The sequence below is a fragment of the Eptatretus burgeri genome, chromosome 5 (assembly GCF_056783735.1).
Source record: "Eptatretus burgeri isolate ZD-2024b chromosome 5, Ebu_testis_v1, whole genome shotgun sequence".
In the NCBI taxonomy this organism is placed as follows: domain Eukaryota; kingdom Metazoa; phylum Chordata; class Myxini; order Myxiniformes; family Myxinidae; genus Eptatretus; species Eptatretus burgeri.
Window position 1 is genome coordinate 4,196,924 of NC_140965.1, and position 15,477 is coordinate 4,212,400.

Here is a 15,477-nt window from a genome sequence, read left to right on the forward strand (position 1 = left end):
ATAGCTCTTACATTACAAACACAGACTCGATCACACCTGCAATCCCTGCCAGGCCACCCCACACACACATCAAAACACATTTTGGAAGACGGCACAGTAGTACTGGCTCCAGTTATGTGTTTTTTTTTTTAATCCTTTTTTTCATGCATTTTCATGCCATTACCCCATTTTCACAAGACTGTCTTCATAACGACCCCCCCCCCCAATCCCAACTGATTCCAGAGAAATGACTATTTATGATAAAAACGATGGGAGGAAAAGAAAAACCTTTATTTGAAGTCATATTTTACAGTGGTTACACAAAGTAATGTCAGTTTTTATAAATTCAATGAGATTAGTGATGTTGCATCGCATCGACTACCTTGATTCTGGGTTTTGTTACAGCGAGGGCTCATCAAAGGTCATGCTCCAACTCCATTGTGTTTCGAAATTTTTGCTTGACATGCAGAAAATAGCCTCCACATAAAGACAAAATGTAGCCTCACAACGGCAGGTTGAGGGGAACGGTAGCAGGTGACGGAAGGCTAGATCACAAAAGTTTGGGTAGGTTACTGCCATCGATGACCAGAACACTGTAATAGTTTTAGTGTCGAACTTCATCTTGGCACCTGAATCTTCCTGGAGTCCCAAAAGCTCTGTTTGAGCAGCATTATTATCATCAGGTATAGATGTCACCAGGGCAGTGAATGGATCCCTTAGCAGCTGCGATGTTTGGGTCGATATTTCCGGGAAGTATCTTGGGAATTCCTGTCCCAAGGCTTTCAGGCACTCAACTACCAAAGTCTGTGTTGTGCTATCGCATTACTCGGCAGCTTCTAATACTCTTTCCAACATGGCAAAGTTATCCAAGCCAATTTTGTGCTTCCATTTTCCAATCTTATGAACAGAAGTTTTGAGTTTCTCAACAAAATCGATGATCATGCTTTCTTTCCCCTGCAGTTCAGAGAGTTGAGCTGTCCAAAAATGTCCACAAGGTAGGCTGGTCATAATTCCAAAACATCTTCTGTTCAAGGTGAGAGCAGATCCTTTTTGTTTTGGATACTGAGAAAGACCTCGATTTCCTCTCGAGCAAAAACACGTCGGCCAACGTTGCATTTGGACAGCCAGTGGACTGTCCAAATGGACTGGACTCCAGTCCAAATCCAGTGGACTGGACCAGTGGACGTGTAGAATAGAAGGGTTTTATGAACAGAGTCTGTTTCCTGGCAGAGTTTCTTGAAAAGGTGCGAGTTGAGGGTGCATGCTTTTACAATGTTCATAGTTTTTTATGACAATATCAAGAGTTTCCTGGAGTGCCAGTTTCCTGGTAGTGTCTTGGATGCAAGGGGCTGCATATGAATAATGCAATGAAGAGAGAAAGCATCTGGAGCTTTTCATTTGTTGAGGGCCATGAAGCCTGATTGAAATCCGAGCAATGCAGAGGCACCATCCGTAAATACTCCGTAGAGATTGCGCCAATCAAGGCCTTTGGCTTTAAATAATTCACAGAGTTTCTCCATCACATCTTGCCTTCGGTTGTTAGCTCGAAGTCATCATAAAATAGGAATTATTCCTTCAATTGCCACTGTGACATATATGACGAACACCATCAGTTGAGAGCAGGATTGAACATCAGTAGATTCATCAAGTTTAAACAGTATCATTTGAAAGAAAAATGACACTACACCAAGTTTTTCAGCACTCTTCTTCCCCAGAACAATACTGACCAATATCTCAGCACAAGGTAGAATCGGCTGCTCCCCAATCGTGTGGGGCTTCTTTTATGTGCTCTTTCCAAGAAGACAAAAGTGACACCTCCACTCCTGCAGCAATGTTCTGTTGATGGATGCAGCCATCAGCATCAAGGTGCTGCTTCTTTAGCTGCTGCTGCTGCTGTGCTGAGCAAAACATGAATGATCTTTTCCAGCAAGTTCAGGATGCCTTGATTTCAAGTGTGATTTAAGATTGATAGGCTTCAGCGATTCAGCTGCGAGGACTTTGTAACAAATCACACATTGAGATTTTACAACTCCTCCTTCATTGATGACATGAATTCAGAAGGGCATGTGATAAGGGAAGAGTTTTGATTATGGGGGATTTTAAATTGCTCAGGATAAATTGGGTACAGGAACAGGGAAAGGGCAGAGCAGATGAGGATTTTCTATACCTAGTCCAGGATTGCTTTGTAACCCAGTTTGTACAAATGCCCGAGCAGGGGAGTGCTGTGTTTGACCTCATTTTGAGTCACGTTCCCAATATGGCGGAGGAGGTGGAGGAGGGAGAACATCTGGGGTTTAGCGACCACAACATAGTAAGCGCAACTCTACTGTTGAAATGTGGAGTTCGGGATAGTGGTGTTAGGGTTATTGAATTTTAGCAGGGTAAACTTTAAGGGTATGAGAAGTGATTTTGGGTGCTTTAGATTGGATAAAGTTAATGAGTGGGTGGGTGGGTGGCATCAGAAAAATGGGCAACCTTAAAAGAGCAAATGTGTAGGGTGCAGAGTAATCATATTCCAGTGAGGCATACAGGTCGAGGGAAAAAGACACCAGGGTGGTTGAGCACGGAGGTATGCAGTGAAATTAAGCAGAAGGCTAGTTAAGAAAATAACTTGGCAGGCCAAAAGGGAATCTGAAAAGGTCATATCCAAAATATTAAACATAACAGCAAGACATTCTTTAAGTATATATAATAAGGGATAAGGATCGGGTTAAGAGGAGTGTGGGCTCATTGAGGAGTGCACAGGAGAGTTAGTGGATGATAAGGGTGAGATCGTTTTTTTTTTTGCTTCTACACTTACACAGGAACAAACAGGGGAAGTTCCAATAGCAGTGAGTATCTATCTTAAGTTAGAGCAAGGTTTTTAGAAGAGATCCAAGTAGGAGTAGATGAGGTGAAGAAGCAGCTAGAAAAAAAAATCAAGCGATTATAAAGCTCCAGGGCCCGATAACACGCCATCCTTGGGTATTGCGGAGGTGACAGTGCAGATAAGCGAGATGTTAACAGATATCTTTAACAGCTTGTTGGCGTCAGAACAGGTACCAGAGGATTGGAGAATAGCAAATGAAACACCGTTTATACAAGAAAGGATCCAAAGAAGAAATGGGGAACTGTAGACCTGTTAGCTTGACTTCAGTGGTGGGGAAGGTGTTGGAGACATTAAGGAACAGATAGGGAAACGGTAAAATAAATATATGGTAATTACAGGTAGCCAGCATGGATTTACCAAAGGGAGATCATGTTTAACAAACTTGTTGGAATTCAATGAAGTCCTTTCTGATTAGGTGCATAAGGGAAGTGCAGTGGATGTAGATTTTCAAAAGACATTTGGTAATGTACCACTATAGGAGATTGTTAACTAAAGTGAGGGCTTGTGGAGTGGCTGGTCGGGTAACTAACTTGATTGGAAACTGGATTAGTGATAAAAGGGGGTGGGTGTCTTGCTGGGAAGATGTAGGGAGTGGGGAACGTCAGGGATCGGCACTTGGATTATGATTATTCATAATGTACATAAATTATTTGGATAATGGGGTGAAGAGTAGGTTTTCTCAATTTGCTGAAGACGCAAAGCTTGGAGGTCAGGTGGATAGCAGAGAGGGTGGTGATCAGCTTCAGGCAAGTCTAGATACTTTAATACATTGGGCAAAAGATTGGTACATGTAGTTTAACATAAACAAATGTAAGGTATTGGGAATGGGGAATAATAATAAAAACAGAGATTACATGATACAAGGGTCACTCTTGGAGTGTGTCACACAGGAGAAGGATCTGGGGGTGGGAATAGATATGGGGGGGGCGGGGGGTGGTAAGCAGGACAGCACAGTGCGACATCGCTATAGGTAAAGCTAGCAGGGTTTTAGGTTGTATTCGTAAGGGGATAAATTATAAATATAAACAATACTGGGGTTCGTTAGCGTAGGCATGATTAGCGGATTGGCCTCCCCTCCTGTGCCAAAGTTCCTTGTGTGTCGTTCTCTGTGATGCTTGTAAATCCGAGATTCAGGAGACTGTCCAGATAGATGCGTTTCTTGTGAGAAGCCATGCTTTCTTGATCACTACACGTGCTGAAAATTTGAAAAAGAGAAATTTTGTTCAGCATATTTATGAACAGAACACAAGAAATTATACACAACAATACATATTTGATTAATGAAGTACGAGTATTTAAGAAGCACAATTAAATTTTGTGTGGGTGTCGTTGTTCACCCAGTCACCTAAATTACAAAACACTGCACACAAACACGCAAAACAAAACACAATACGCTGACCCCTCTGAAATTGCCAAACACCACCACCGGGGGTCACGCCCCCCCACCCCCCCCCGCCCCCAGATTGAGAATCAATCCATTATCATGGAGTACAGTACAGTACTACTCCATACGTGTGGATGGCATGAGGAAAAAATGGCTGCCCCATCAATTGTGTACAAAATTATATGATGAAAAGCAATTATAGAATGAGATCATAAGCCTTTAAAAACCATACCTTTTATTCTGGAGCATTTTCAGAACTAATAAGAATTGTAAATATGTCAGAATACATCGCTAACGTACCAAATTAGGAGATCGCTAAACTGCCATATTGTACTTCTTCTTTCTCTCATCAATGTCATCTGCCAGCCGAGCACAATAATGGCTGAAGCAATTAAAATGATTCTCACGGAAGAAGTGACGTCGTCTCTTTAGCATTACACTCGTACCATAACAACAAAAAATTGGTTGAAATAATAACAATACAACCACAATCCACCATAAGCTGTTGAATGCCATTTGTGCATGCACAGAGAGAAATTCTGCCGCAAAAATCTCTGCCATGGATTGCAAGGTGGATTTCAAGATGGTACAAAATGCGTAATGTACAAAGGAAAATGGCCCAGAAGAAACATCATTAGTATCTTAAAAACAAAAAAACAAAGAAAGAATGCAGCCTCTTGTATGAAGTATAGGGCTGAATCAGTGAAAGACAACTTCTCATGTCACCTCTCATGCTCATTGTAATGATAATCATGAGAGTAAAAAAGGCAGCAGCTGGCATTAATTATGCTACGCTCGTATGTATGTGTGTGTGTGTGTGTGTGTGTGTGTGTGTGTGTGTGTGTGTGTGTGTGTGTGTGTGTGTGTGTGTGTGTGTGTGTGTGTGTGTGTGTGTGTGTGTGTGTGTGTGTTCGTTTGTGGTTGCAGTTTAACACAAAACTTCTTTTGTCACGCACTTCCTATACATATTTTATTACTTGCGAAATCGAAGAATCACAAGTATTTTCTTTCCCCGGGTATGTTTGGCTGTGTTTGTCTGTCATTCACCTTCAGGTCACAATTCAAAACCGATTTTCATGAAACTTAACCAACTGACACAGCTAGTCAAAGGCTGGAAACCTATTATTTTTGAGGTCAAAAGGTCAAGGTCACATAAAACGTCACTTTTCATATTTATGAAACACAACGACCCACTCACATCTCTCACCTGTGAATGGAGGGAATGACCAGTTAGCTCTCACCTAATCAATTAAACCCAGGAAGCTAGAATTATATAAATAAATAGACTCCAGGTCTATATTTTCAGGTTTTGCGAGGTGCTCTACATGGAATCAACGCAAATCTGGTGAAAAACGGATGTCTTAAAATAAAGTTGTAACATTTGCGTGGACCCTAAACCGATGTACCACGTGCATAGACAAGCAGGCAACATGGCATATTACAGTATCTGAAATGTTTATTTCATGGGTGATTAAATTTTGCGATGTCTCCAAGGTTGTTCTATATTAAACAACAACTGTTTTGTGGATAAAGTCATTATTTGAACAAATTCATTTAATTTCTTTAACTGCTGTGGACGTGAAGACCGGGTTTAAAGTTAAAGGGACAGTCACAGCCTGGCCAGCCGTTCCTTATGAACCATTTAATGGGAGTGCTTGCTTGAGTGCTTAAGCCACTTGCCGGGCGCCCTCCAGTTGTTAGCAGTACAGTTCGTGTTCCGATCGGGATGTACAGTCGGCAGTTGCTACAAGGTAGAGGTACATGATTTACAAAGGCTATATGTTTTCGCTTTGTGAGTTTCAAAGCAAAATATTGTTACGGCCACGGGTACCGAGTGTATTATGAGGGGGTTAATCCTCGTTTCTCCTCGGAAGATCCAGACCTGGGGCCACCGTTCGCAATTAACTTCGTGATACGGTGGGTTGCTTTACAACCACAAACGCCAATCAGTTAACCACGAGTTCCAGTGTCCACCGTCTAATTTTGCAGTTTAACTAGAGGTCACGTGGCTTCTTGAACAGGGAGCGCGCCCTCGGAAAAGCACCAATCTTATCTTGATTAGATCTTAAGTAGGGCGGCCAAGCTTTACCGCTGATGCATGCCGACTATGACAGGTTGATTCGTTTTGGAACGACCTACCAGTCTACATAGTTTCGGACAATGCTGGATCAATGGAAGGAAAGGACAAGCATGGCCAGGTTGAAATGTCAAAAAGGAATTTGTTAATTAGAAAAATAAATAAACAGAAGAACTTTTTATTTCCTTGTGGTGAAAATAGGTAAATTCAAATCAATCAAAATAATTTCAAAGAAATAGACTTTAACAGGCATTGATAGAAAAATAGACAAAAGAGCAGATACTTATCACTATGCCTGACTTAACAATTAAACATGAGACGAGGGTACCCAGCAGATCATTCAGGGGGGGGGGGAAATAAATCCGGTCTGCTTACCAAGGCAGAAGTCGTGCGTCAAATAAAATGTCCCGAAATGTGTGAGCGTGCCTTCGTCCTCTGCCAGTGCCCTGCCTTGCCGTGCGCTCACCTGCAAACAGGCTCGAACACCAATCGTCGTCACCTCCAGGAATCAGGTACGAGCAGAACCAGCAGGATTGGTCCAACCGTCACCCACCGTTAGGAGCTGCAACCAACGGACAGCTGTAAGGCTGTCACCAACTGTCAGGAAAATGGTCCTCCCATCCTTTTTATAGGTGACCAGTCTGGGCGGATCTTCAAGCAGACTTCAGCCAAATCCACCTTGCCTATTGGCGCATCGTTGCACGTGACCAACCGTCAACCTCGCGATCATCCCTTCCTCGTTCAGCCCGACACAAACAAGAGCCAGCCAGCATCTATAGAGCTGCCAAATGGGGCATCAAATGTTGATGGAAAAAGGTGGACGTCAACATCGGTGAAAGAGGTGGGTGAGGTAAATGATCCACAGCCGTATTTGACCATCAGAATAACTGCTCAAGAAAAGCCCGTGGTGTGCTTAATCAAATGTCCTGCAAGTCCAAGGTGTAAATAAATCGTCCACCTCCAAGCCAATGTGTCCTGATGGAAAGGGGGTAGACGAGCCTATATTGAGCTAACGGCTATCTCATGTGCATGAATGTGTCTGTCGTAAAGAGAAAAAGGCCATAACATAAGAAAGGCAATCTCTTCTACACCCTCCTCCAACGCATCAAAGTTAGAATCGCACCAGACATGAGGATGGGTCTATCCTGGACATGCATTTAGGGAAATAACTGTCTGAGGACCGAAATGTTTGGATGCATTCGTCGGATACGATTCTGAAATCCATAACAATATATTTGATAACACTCGATTTCCGAGCCGTTTGCCATAGCGAAGCATTTTCTAAATTAGAGCCAAAATTTTTTTCCACCCGTCACATGATGATTGGCAGCTGTTCATAAAGATTAATATTTATGTACATCTCCCTGAAACGTTTATATAAATGCAACGTTTAAAAAATTTTATAATACATTTTCAACCTGGCCTCCAAAGCCAGTCGCCGACTGGGCATCCTCCGTCGTGCAAAGTCCTTCCTTGGCCTAAGTAAGCTCCTGACCACATACAAAGCTTACGTCCGCAGCCTGATGGAGTAATGCTCTCCCCTCGAGGCTGGTGCTCCTGCCTCTCACCTTTTTTTGGCTTCAGGCTGTGGAAACCAAGGCATTCAGGAACATTGGTATCTCCCGTGGTGAGGCTGAGTCTTTGTGTCTCTCACTCTCATCGCAGACAGGTCGCTGGTCTTTCTGTCTTCTGCCGTCTCCTCTCTGGTCTCGCCCCCCCTCCCTGCTCTGTCTGCGATATCTCCTCGCCCCCCCCCCCATATTTCTGCTGGGCGCTCAAGGTTTGCCAGAAACACCCTTCTGGTAAAACTACCAAAATCACGAGTGACTGCTCACCTTCACTCTTTCATTCCCCTTTTTTCCCACCTTTGGAATAAATTCCCTCACTCTCTTCAATCACACTCTTCCCTCCAGGTCTTCAAAACAGTTGTTCTCCACCACCCCTATCTTCCCCCATCCAAAACCACGATCTTTTCTACCCCCGCTAATCCAACCCAAACCCACCTCCCTCAAATTCCCTGCTTTCCTTCCTGAAAGTTTCCTGTCACGTAAGGTCCTGAAAGTCTCTGTGGTGTCCATCTTGTATACGCCGTGTTCCCCGCCCCATCCCTCTCCCTTCCACAGATCTCCTAATGTCTCTGTTCCTCCACTGTTTTGTACTTCCCTCTCCCTCCCCTCTTGTCTCCTACCCCCCTTTTGTGTGTTATGCGTTAGCTCTAATACGAGCCTCGACAATGTATACAAAAAAAACAAAACAATTATTTATTGAAATTCCCCCAAAACAAGAGTGACAGCTACTCAAGGTTTTTGGGTTGTATACAGTACATACTGCATTCAGTAATCACACTGACTCCAATCTGCCTATTCCTGAAGAATTGCCAATATCGACCAAGCACTAATACTGTGTATGTGTGCGTGTGTGCGTGTGCGTGTGCGTGTGCGTGTGTGTGGTGAAAGCATAACATTTTCAGTCTGCTAACTCACCTCCCCCCACCCGTCTCTGTCTGTCTGTCTGTCTCTCCCATCCTCGCTCCGCCCCCGCCTAATACAGAGCAGCACCCTCCCACATGGTCGTGTCCAGGCGGTAATGATGTCCGGGCGGTGATTATGTCCGGATGGTGAATGTCTTCGGACGTGTCCAGGTGGTGTTTGTCTCTGGACTGTGTTTATCTCCAGACATTTCCAAGCGGTGTTTGTCTCCAGGTGGTATTTATAGCATGACCGGTAGAAAATGGATTTCAGACATTATTTTGTTTCCATCTTCACCGTTATTCTATGCAGAAGCATTTTGATGAGACGGTACGAATGGTAATTAACGCTCCATCGCACGTCTGCCTTCCCTTCCCCCACAAGCCTCAGAGTTATACAGAGCGAAAAAGATGGCAGTGATTTCTGAGCCGCTGGAGGGAAAGGCATGGCCTGGCTCAAGGGTGGTGCCTGTGATACTGGGGGAGAGGGGAGAAGGCATGGCTTGCAGAATGGGTGGTGCTTGTGACCCAGAGACAGGAATTAAGCTTAATATATAAGATTAGGAAGAGTACCTGTCCCAAGTGATGGGAAAAGCTAGCAAAAGTTTCCGTCCACAGTGACGGGAAAAGTTTAAGTTAATCTATCAATTTAAATAATATTTCATGGACTTTAAAAAAGTTAATTATGTTTGAACTCTTGGTTTTATGCAGGGCTAAAGTTCTGAGCTACTTATACTGCCCACCGCAAAATGGTGGTGCAACATAGAGTGGTGGATGTTTGATTCGTCTCAAAATATGGAAAAATAGCAAAATAGGAAAATAAAATTTGGCATCATCATTATCCATGCCTGTTCTCTTGTCATTTCAAAAGTAAATGTTGAGCTTTTCAATGCAACGCAAGAAGCGGCCGCCATAAACAGGAGACAAACACATGGACAGACACCACAGTTCATAATATGTAATAGATGACTTCCCTTCCAAAGAACTTCAACACAGAAAGAGACCATTCAGCCCGTCAAGCCTGCACAATGTTTGTGAACCTGCGACATTTTTGTATCCAGAGTCGAGGCTCGTGGAAGAGCGAGAACACCAAACGGATCAGGACGCAACAGGACAAAAGGAACAGTAGTGAGGGTTGGGGAGGGGTCAACAACAGTGGGGTTGAAGGACAAAATAGAGGGAGAATTGGACAAAAATGGGGTAGGGAGGAATGAAGTGGATAGGATGAATACAGAAGGAAACTTCTTCCTCACCCACTCAAATCCTCCCGATCCCCATCCTCTCTCCCTCCCTCTCTCCCCTGTCTCTCCTCCACTGCCCTCTCTCCCCTCCCCTCTTTCCCTCCCCCCTTTATATGTCCCCATGCTTTTCCATTTTAAATAGCTTTAATTTCCTTAACATCTTTACCCCATGGGGTCTTTCACCCCACGGGGTCTAAGTGCCGCTCGCGTTCTCTCTTTTCTTGTGTACAGTTCATTTGAACGTTTATTTCTCCATTATTCGCAAACAAAATTCGATGAAAATTGACAGGCATATTCTTGAGGTCACTCTGCAGGCATTAACTGAGGCCAAAGTGATATTCTGGCCCTTTTGGGCCAAGAAACGGCCCTTTCGGTCCATTTTCTTAAAATTGCTATTTCTCAGTTATGTGTGAAAGAAACCGGACCAAACTTGATAGGTATATTAGTGAGGTCACTCTGCAAGCATTAACTGAGGCCAAAGTGAGGTTCTGGCCCTTTGGGCCGACAAACGACCCTCTCGGCCCATTTTTAAAAAATTGCTATTTCTCAGTTGTTTGTAAACTAAACCGAACCAAACTTGACAGGTATATTCTAGAGAGCATTCCCCAGGCATCAACTGAGCCCAAAGTGCGATTCCAGCCCTTTGGGCCGAGGAACAGCCCTTTCGGCCATTTTCTTAAAATTGTTATCAATGTCAGGTCAAGCCAGATTAGATCTGTGACTTGTGACAGGTATCATGTAAACCTGTACTAGCCTGTTTCATGGTCGGGTTGTCGGCGACTAAACCGTCTCCCCCACCAGGTTTTCTGGTGAGGAGGGTGTTTGGATGTGGACACCAAGCAGGATTAAAAACAAAACCTGTCAAAGGGTGGAGGAGCTCCTTGTGAACCAACAGCCATCCATATCTAGTGCCTGACTGTGTCTGCGGACGTCCTGCAGTTGGATTACTTCTTATTAGGAGGTTGGTGGCAGGATTTGCACTCCGGCCACCGTAAAACCCTTCATTCTGCAAAACAAAAACACAAAGAAATCTGAACACCCACTCTGTGGGAGTACCTCCTGTGCAGCTTCCCTCCGCAGGGCAGCTCACCGGATTATGGGATTGGGGCAAAGACTTAGGGACCCCCAATCTTTGATGATGGGAGGGAAACCACGGGGTAGCATTCCCGGGTCAGATTGCGGGAGAGTGTGTCGGAGTGGTGCTGAGGTGTCGTCCACCAGACGGTGGTCTCCTTGGGTTAATCTGAGGTGGTCCCTTCGGGTGGGTGCCTGGAATGTCCTATCCCGAAGAGAGGATGATCACCTGTCCAAACGCTTGAGCTCAGATGATAACAGAGACATCGGTATTGCAGCACTCTCTGAGGTTCGGAGACCGGATTGTGGCGAGATCATGGTGGGTGGTTAAACCTACTATTGGTCTGGTCGCTCTGATGGTTACCATTCCCAAGGAGTTGCTGTAGCTGTGTCCAATAAGCTGACTCCAATGATAATTGAGGTAACACCGGTCAACGAGCGTATTATGAGACTAAGGATTCGTCACTCCTTAGGTGTCATTTCCCTGGTCTCTGTTTATGCTCCGAGTGAGGCGAGTGATCTCACCATGAAGGATGCATTCTACGCCACACTCGAGTCTGTGGTTCATCAGTGCCCCAGACGAGATACACTTCTAGTCTTGGGGAATTTCAATGCATTGACTGGAACTGAAAGGGGTGGTTATGAGACGTGTGTTGGTCCCCATGGGTCAGGAACTATGAACCAGAATAGCACGGAGTTCCTTGACTTTGCAAGAAGTCATGGACTTAGGGTGGCTGGTTCATGGTTTCAGCACCCACAAGCTCATCGCTGGACTTGGGATTCCAACGCTGGCGGTGTGGAAAAGCAGATTGACCATGTGCTAGTTGATGGTCGCTGGAGGATGATCCAGAACTGCAGGGTCTACCGGAGTGCTCAGTTCCTCAATACTGACCACCGGCTTGTTGTAGCAACTCTGAAGTTGCAGCTTAAATCCAGGAGAATGGTACCATCCTCGCTTAGGCTGGATTTTGGCAAGCTCAAGGATGTGAGGGTAGCTTAGGAGTTTGCGAACAGGCTGAGTGGACATTTGAGGAGTCTGGGTGCTTTGGGAGGTCCTGAAGAGTTGTGGAGTGCCTTCAAGACCACCGTCCTTGATGTTGCCGGTGGATGTCTTGGAACTCACCGTAGGGTAAAGAAGAATTTCGTCGCTCAAGGGACACTGGATATCATTGACCAGAGTTGCAGGGTCAGTCTGAATGGCAGAGCTGAGCTGTTCAGGGAGCTGAGGCATAAAACTGTACGTGTGCTAAGGGTGGACAAGAAGGCCTATGTGTGAGGAATCTGTGAGGGGGTAGAGCATCATCTGTGGTCAAGGGATTCTCGTCCTGCTTACAGGGGAATTCGAGCATTGCGTTCATCAAAGCCCATCCCTTGGTGTATTGCAGTTAGAGCAGAGGGTGGGGGGCTCTTGACAGAGGAGTCCGAAGTGAAGACCCGCTGGGCCAGTTACTTTGAGCGGTTGTACCAAGCTGATCCAACAGCTGTGGAGTTGGACGTCAGGAGTCTTACAATCCCTGCTGCTGACCCTCCAATCAACTGTGGCACACCTTCGCTTGTGGAAACACAGGCTGCGGTGAACCGGTTGAAATGGGGTAAAGCGCCAGGGATCTATGGCATCCATGCTGAACTTCTCAAGGCTGGTAGAAATGCTGCACTCGTGTCGTTGCATGCAGTTCTGTGCTCTGCTTGGAACACAGGCATCATCCCAACTGACTGGAAGAGGGCCCTTGTTGTCCCTCTCTGGAAAAGGAAGGGTGATCACCAAGACTGCAACAACTACCGAGGGGTGACGCTGCTCTCAGTGCCGGGCAAGGTCTTTGCTCGGATAATTCTTGATAGGGTTCGCCACCATCTGCTTGAGTACCAGGTTCCAGAGCAGTCAGGCTTTACACCAAAGAGGTCAACGATTGACTGTATCCTTGCTCTTCGGGTCCTCACCAAACGCAGACGAGAGTTTCGGCAGGGGCTGCTTGCAGCCTATGTTGATCTCTGTAAAGCGTTTGGTTCAGTGAATCGGGATGCCTTCTGGAAGATTCTTGGTCTTCGTGGGGTGCCACCAAAACTGATCGATCTGATGTCTGAACTCTACTCTGGTACTGAGAGTGCTGTGAGATATAGTGGTACCATCTCTGACTTGTTTCCAGTTGTTACTGGAGTTCGTCAGGGGTGTGTACTGCCCCCACACTTTTCAGCACTTGTATGGCCTGGATTCTCGGGAGGATGTCAGAGAGATCAAGGTGCGGTGCATCGTTTGGGAATGTCAAGATCTCTGACCTTGATTTCGCAGATTATGCAGTCATCTTTGCAGAGACTTTAGATATCCTTTTGGGGGCCTGGAGGTGCTGAATGAGGAGTTGGAGCGGCTGGGATTACGGGTTTCCTGGGTCAAAACTGAGATCCAGGCTTTCAATGACATCTTGGATGCCGCTGTCCTGTCTGTGCCTCTTTGTGGTGAGGATGTTGAGGTCGTGGAGAGATTCACTTACCTTGGCAGTGATATTCATGTCGCTGCCGGCTGCGAGTCAGAGGTCAATAGACATCTGGGTTGGGCCTGGGGAGTCATGGATTCACTGGATAATGGGGTGTGGTGCTGCCGGTACCTGTGCGGGAGGACGAAAGTCCGAGTCTTCAGGTCCTTGGTGCTTCCAGTCTTGCTCTATGGATGCGAGACTTGGACTCTGACCAAGGATCTGAGATGGAGACTTAATTTCTTTGGTACCAGGACTCTTCGGAGAATCCTTGGCTATCGCTGGACTTTGTGTCTCTCACCAGATTCTCTCAGTGAGGGAGTCTCATGAGTGGAGGAGGCCAGTGGGCCGACCACGTGCCTCGTGGTTGCAGCAGGTTGATCAGCATCTGAAGGAGATGGGGATGGGCCAGGCATCTGCCTGGGGGATGGCCAGACAGAGGCCCCTGGAGTACCGGTGGAAAGTGGAAGCAGCAACGCGCTGCTCTGGCACATACTCCCATACCTGACCTGACCTGTTATTAAAATATATAATATATGTATATATATATATATATATATATATATATATATATATATATATATATATATATATATATATATATATATATATTAAATGCGCCTGGCGATGCTCAATGCAAAATTAAGTCGCAAATGATGATATGAAACTCACCTCACTCTTGAGGTGTTCTGGTTTCTTTTTCTCATGTGATGAAAATCTTACCAAGTATCAAAACTATCTGTCGTCCGTGCTATCGCTCACCTGAGAGTTGTATGAATGAATTCCCACGGGGTATGTTCGCAATTCGATCTTGTTTTTTCCACATTTGCTATTTCGTTGTAACTTTCATTTGATATTTCATGTGCCATGCTCGTTTGAGTATCTGTGCCACCGAAGCAGCTTCCTGAGCAAGGGTTGTACACTGGGTGGTTTACCATTGCCTTCCTGGCAGCAGTTCGGGCAGGAATTTGGCCACAGTGCCGGCTGCTCTTCGTGAAGGGCACCGGGGATCTTTAATGTCTATTAACTTATGTCGAAGACAGGACACCCAGTTTAATGTCCATCAGAGGGATGACACATGATTCATCGAGCCTGTGAAACACCAGGATGACGGTTTATAGCTGGGTCGGGATTCAAACCCATGCTAAACAGCGAAGAGGCACGAGTGTGTACCTTGAGGTCATCCTGTCAGAGGTCATATCATGACACATCGTTAATAAACAAACTGTGATTCCATGGTGTATTTATATGTTAAAAATGTAAAAATATAAAATCAGATGTAAAATAATTACCTTTAAAAGAGTAAAAAAAACAAGGACAAATGTGTCCAAGAGCAGCGTCCTGAAGGTTTTGTTGGCTAAAAGAAAAAAAAAGAACAAAAAAAAAAACAGCAACTTCCGATATTTCGTCACGTGCCTTGATTAAGCCAATAGCGAGACCCGTCATAATGTATTTACGAAATAAATAATGTATTTACGAAATTCTTCTTCTTCTTCTTCTTCTTCTTCTTCTTCTTTCGGCTTCTTCGGACAATGACAGGGAGATCTGGAGAAGTGGTTGAAACATTGGTCAGAAGAAGAGTGGACATATGTTGTGTGCAGGAGACACGGTGGAAATGAAGTGGTGTGAGAATGGTGAAGGGAAGGCAGGGGCAGAAGTACAAGTTTATGTGGCAAGGGTGCCTGGAAGGCATGCATGGTGTTGGTGTGATGTTTTCTGAGGAGTTTGAGGACAGTGTAGTGAGTGTGACTAGAGTGAGTGAAAGGTTGATGATGGTGAGAATTGTGATCGGAAATCTCTTGGTGAACGTCATCTCGGGATATGCCCCGCAGGTCGGTCGAAGCGATGAAGAGAAGAACATGTTCTGGTGTGCGATGGAGAAGTTGATGGAAAATGTGAAAGATGAGGAAGTTGTTGT

At 45.1% G+C, this 15,477-nt stretch overlaps 2 protein-coding genes across 4 annotated transcripts in view; one reads left to right on the forward strand and one right to left on the reverse strand.

The window, feature by feature from the left end:
* RAD51C (RAD51 paralog C) overlaps window positions 1–15,477 on the forward strand; it is a 100,353-nt gene that overhangs the window by 38,283 nt on the left and 46,593 nt on the right. The window lies entirely within an intron of this gene.
* Window positions 250–15,477, reverse strand: part of LOC147025737 (histone-lysine N-methyltransferase SETMAR-like) — a 44,821-nt gene continuing 29,593 nt past the window's right edge. For both annotated transcript variants that reach the window (XM_085880497.1, XM_085880498.1), the window contains one exon: window positions 250–4,043. In XM_085880497.1, coding sequence (XP_085736623.1) covers window positions 4,035–4,043 — 9 coding nt within the window. In that variant the 3' untranslated portion in view covers window positions 250–4,034. The remainder of the gene's footprint in view (window positions 4,044–15,477) is intronic.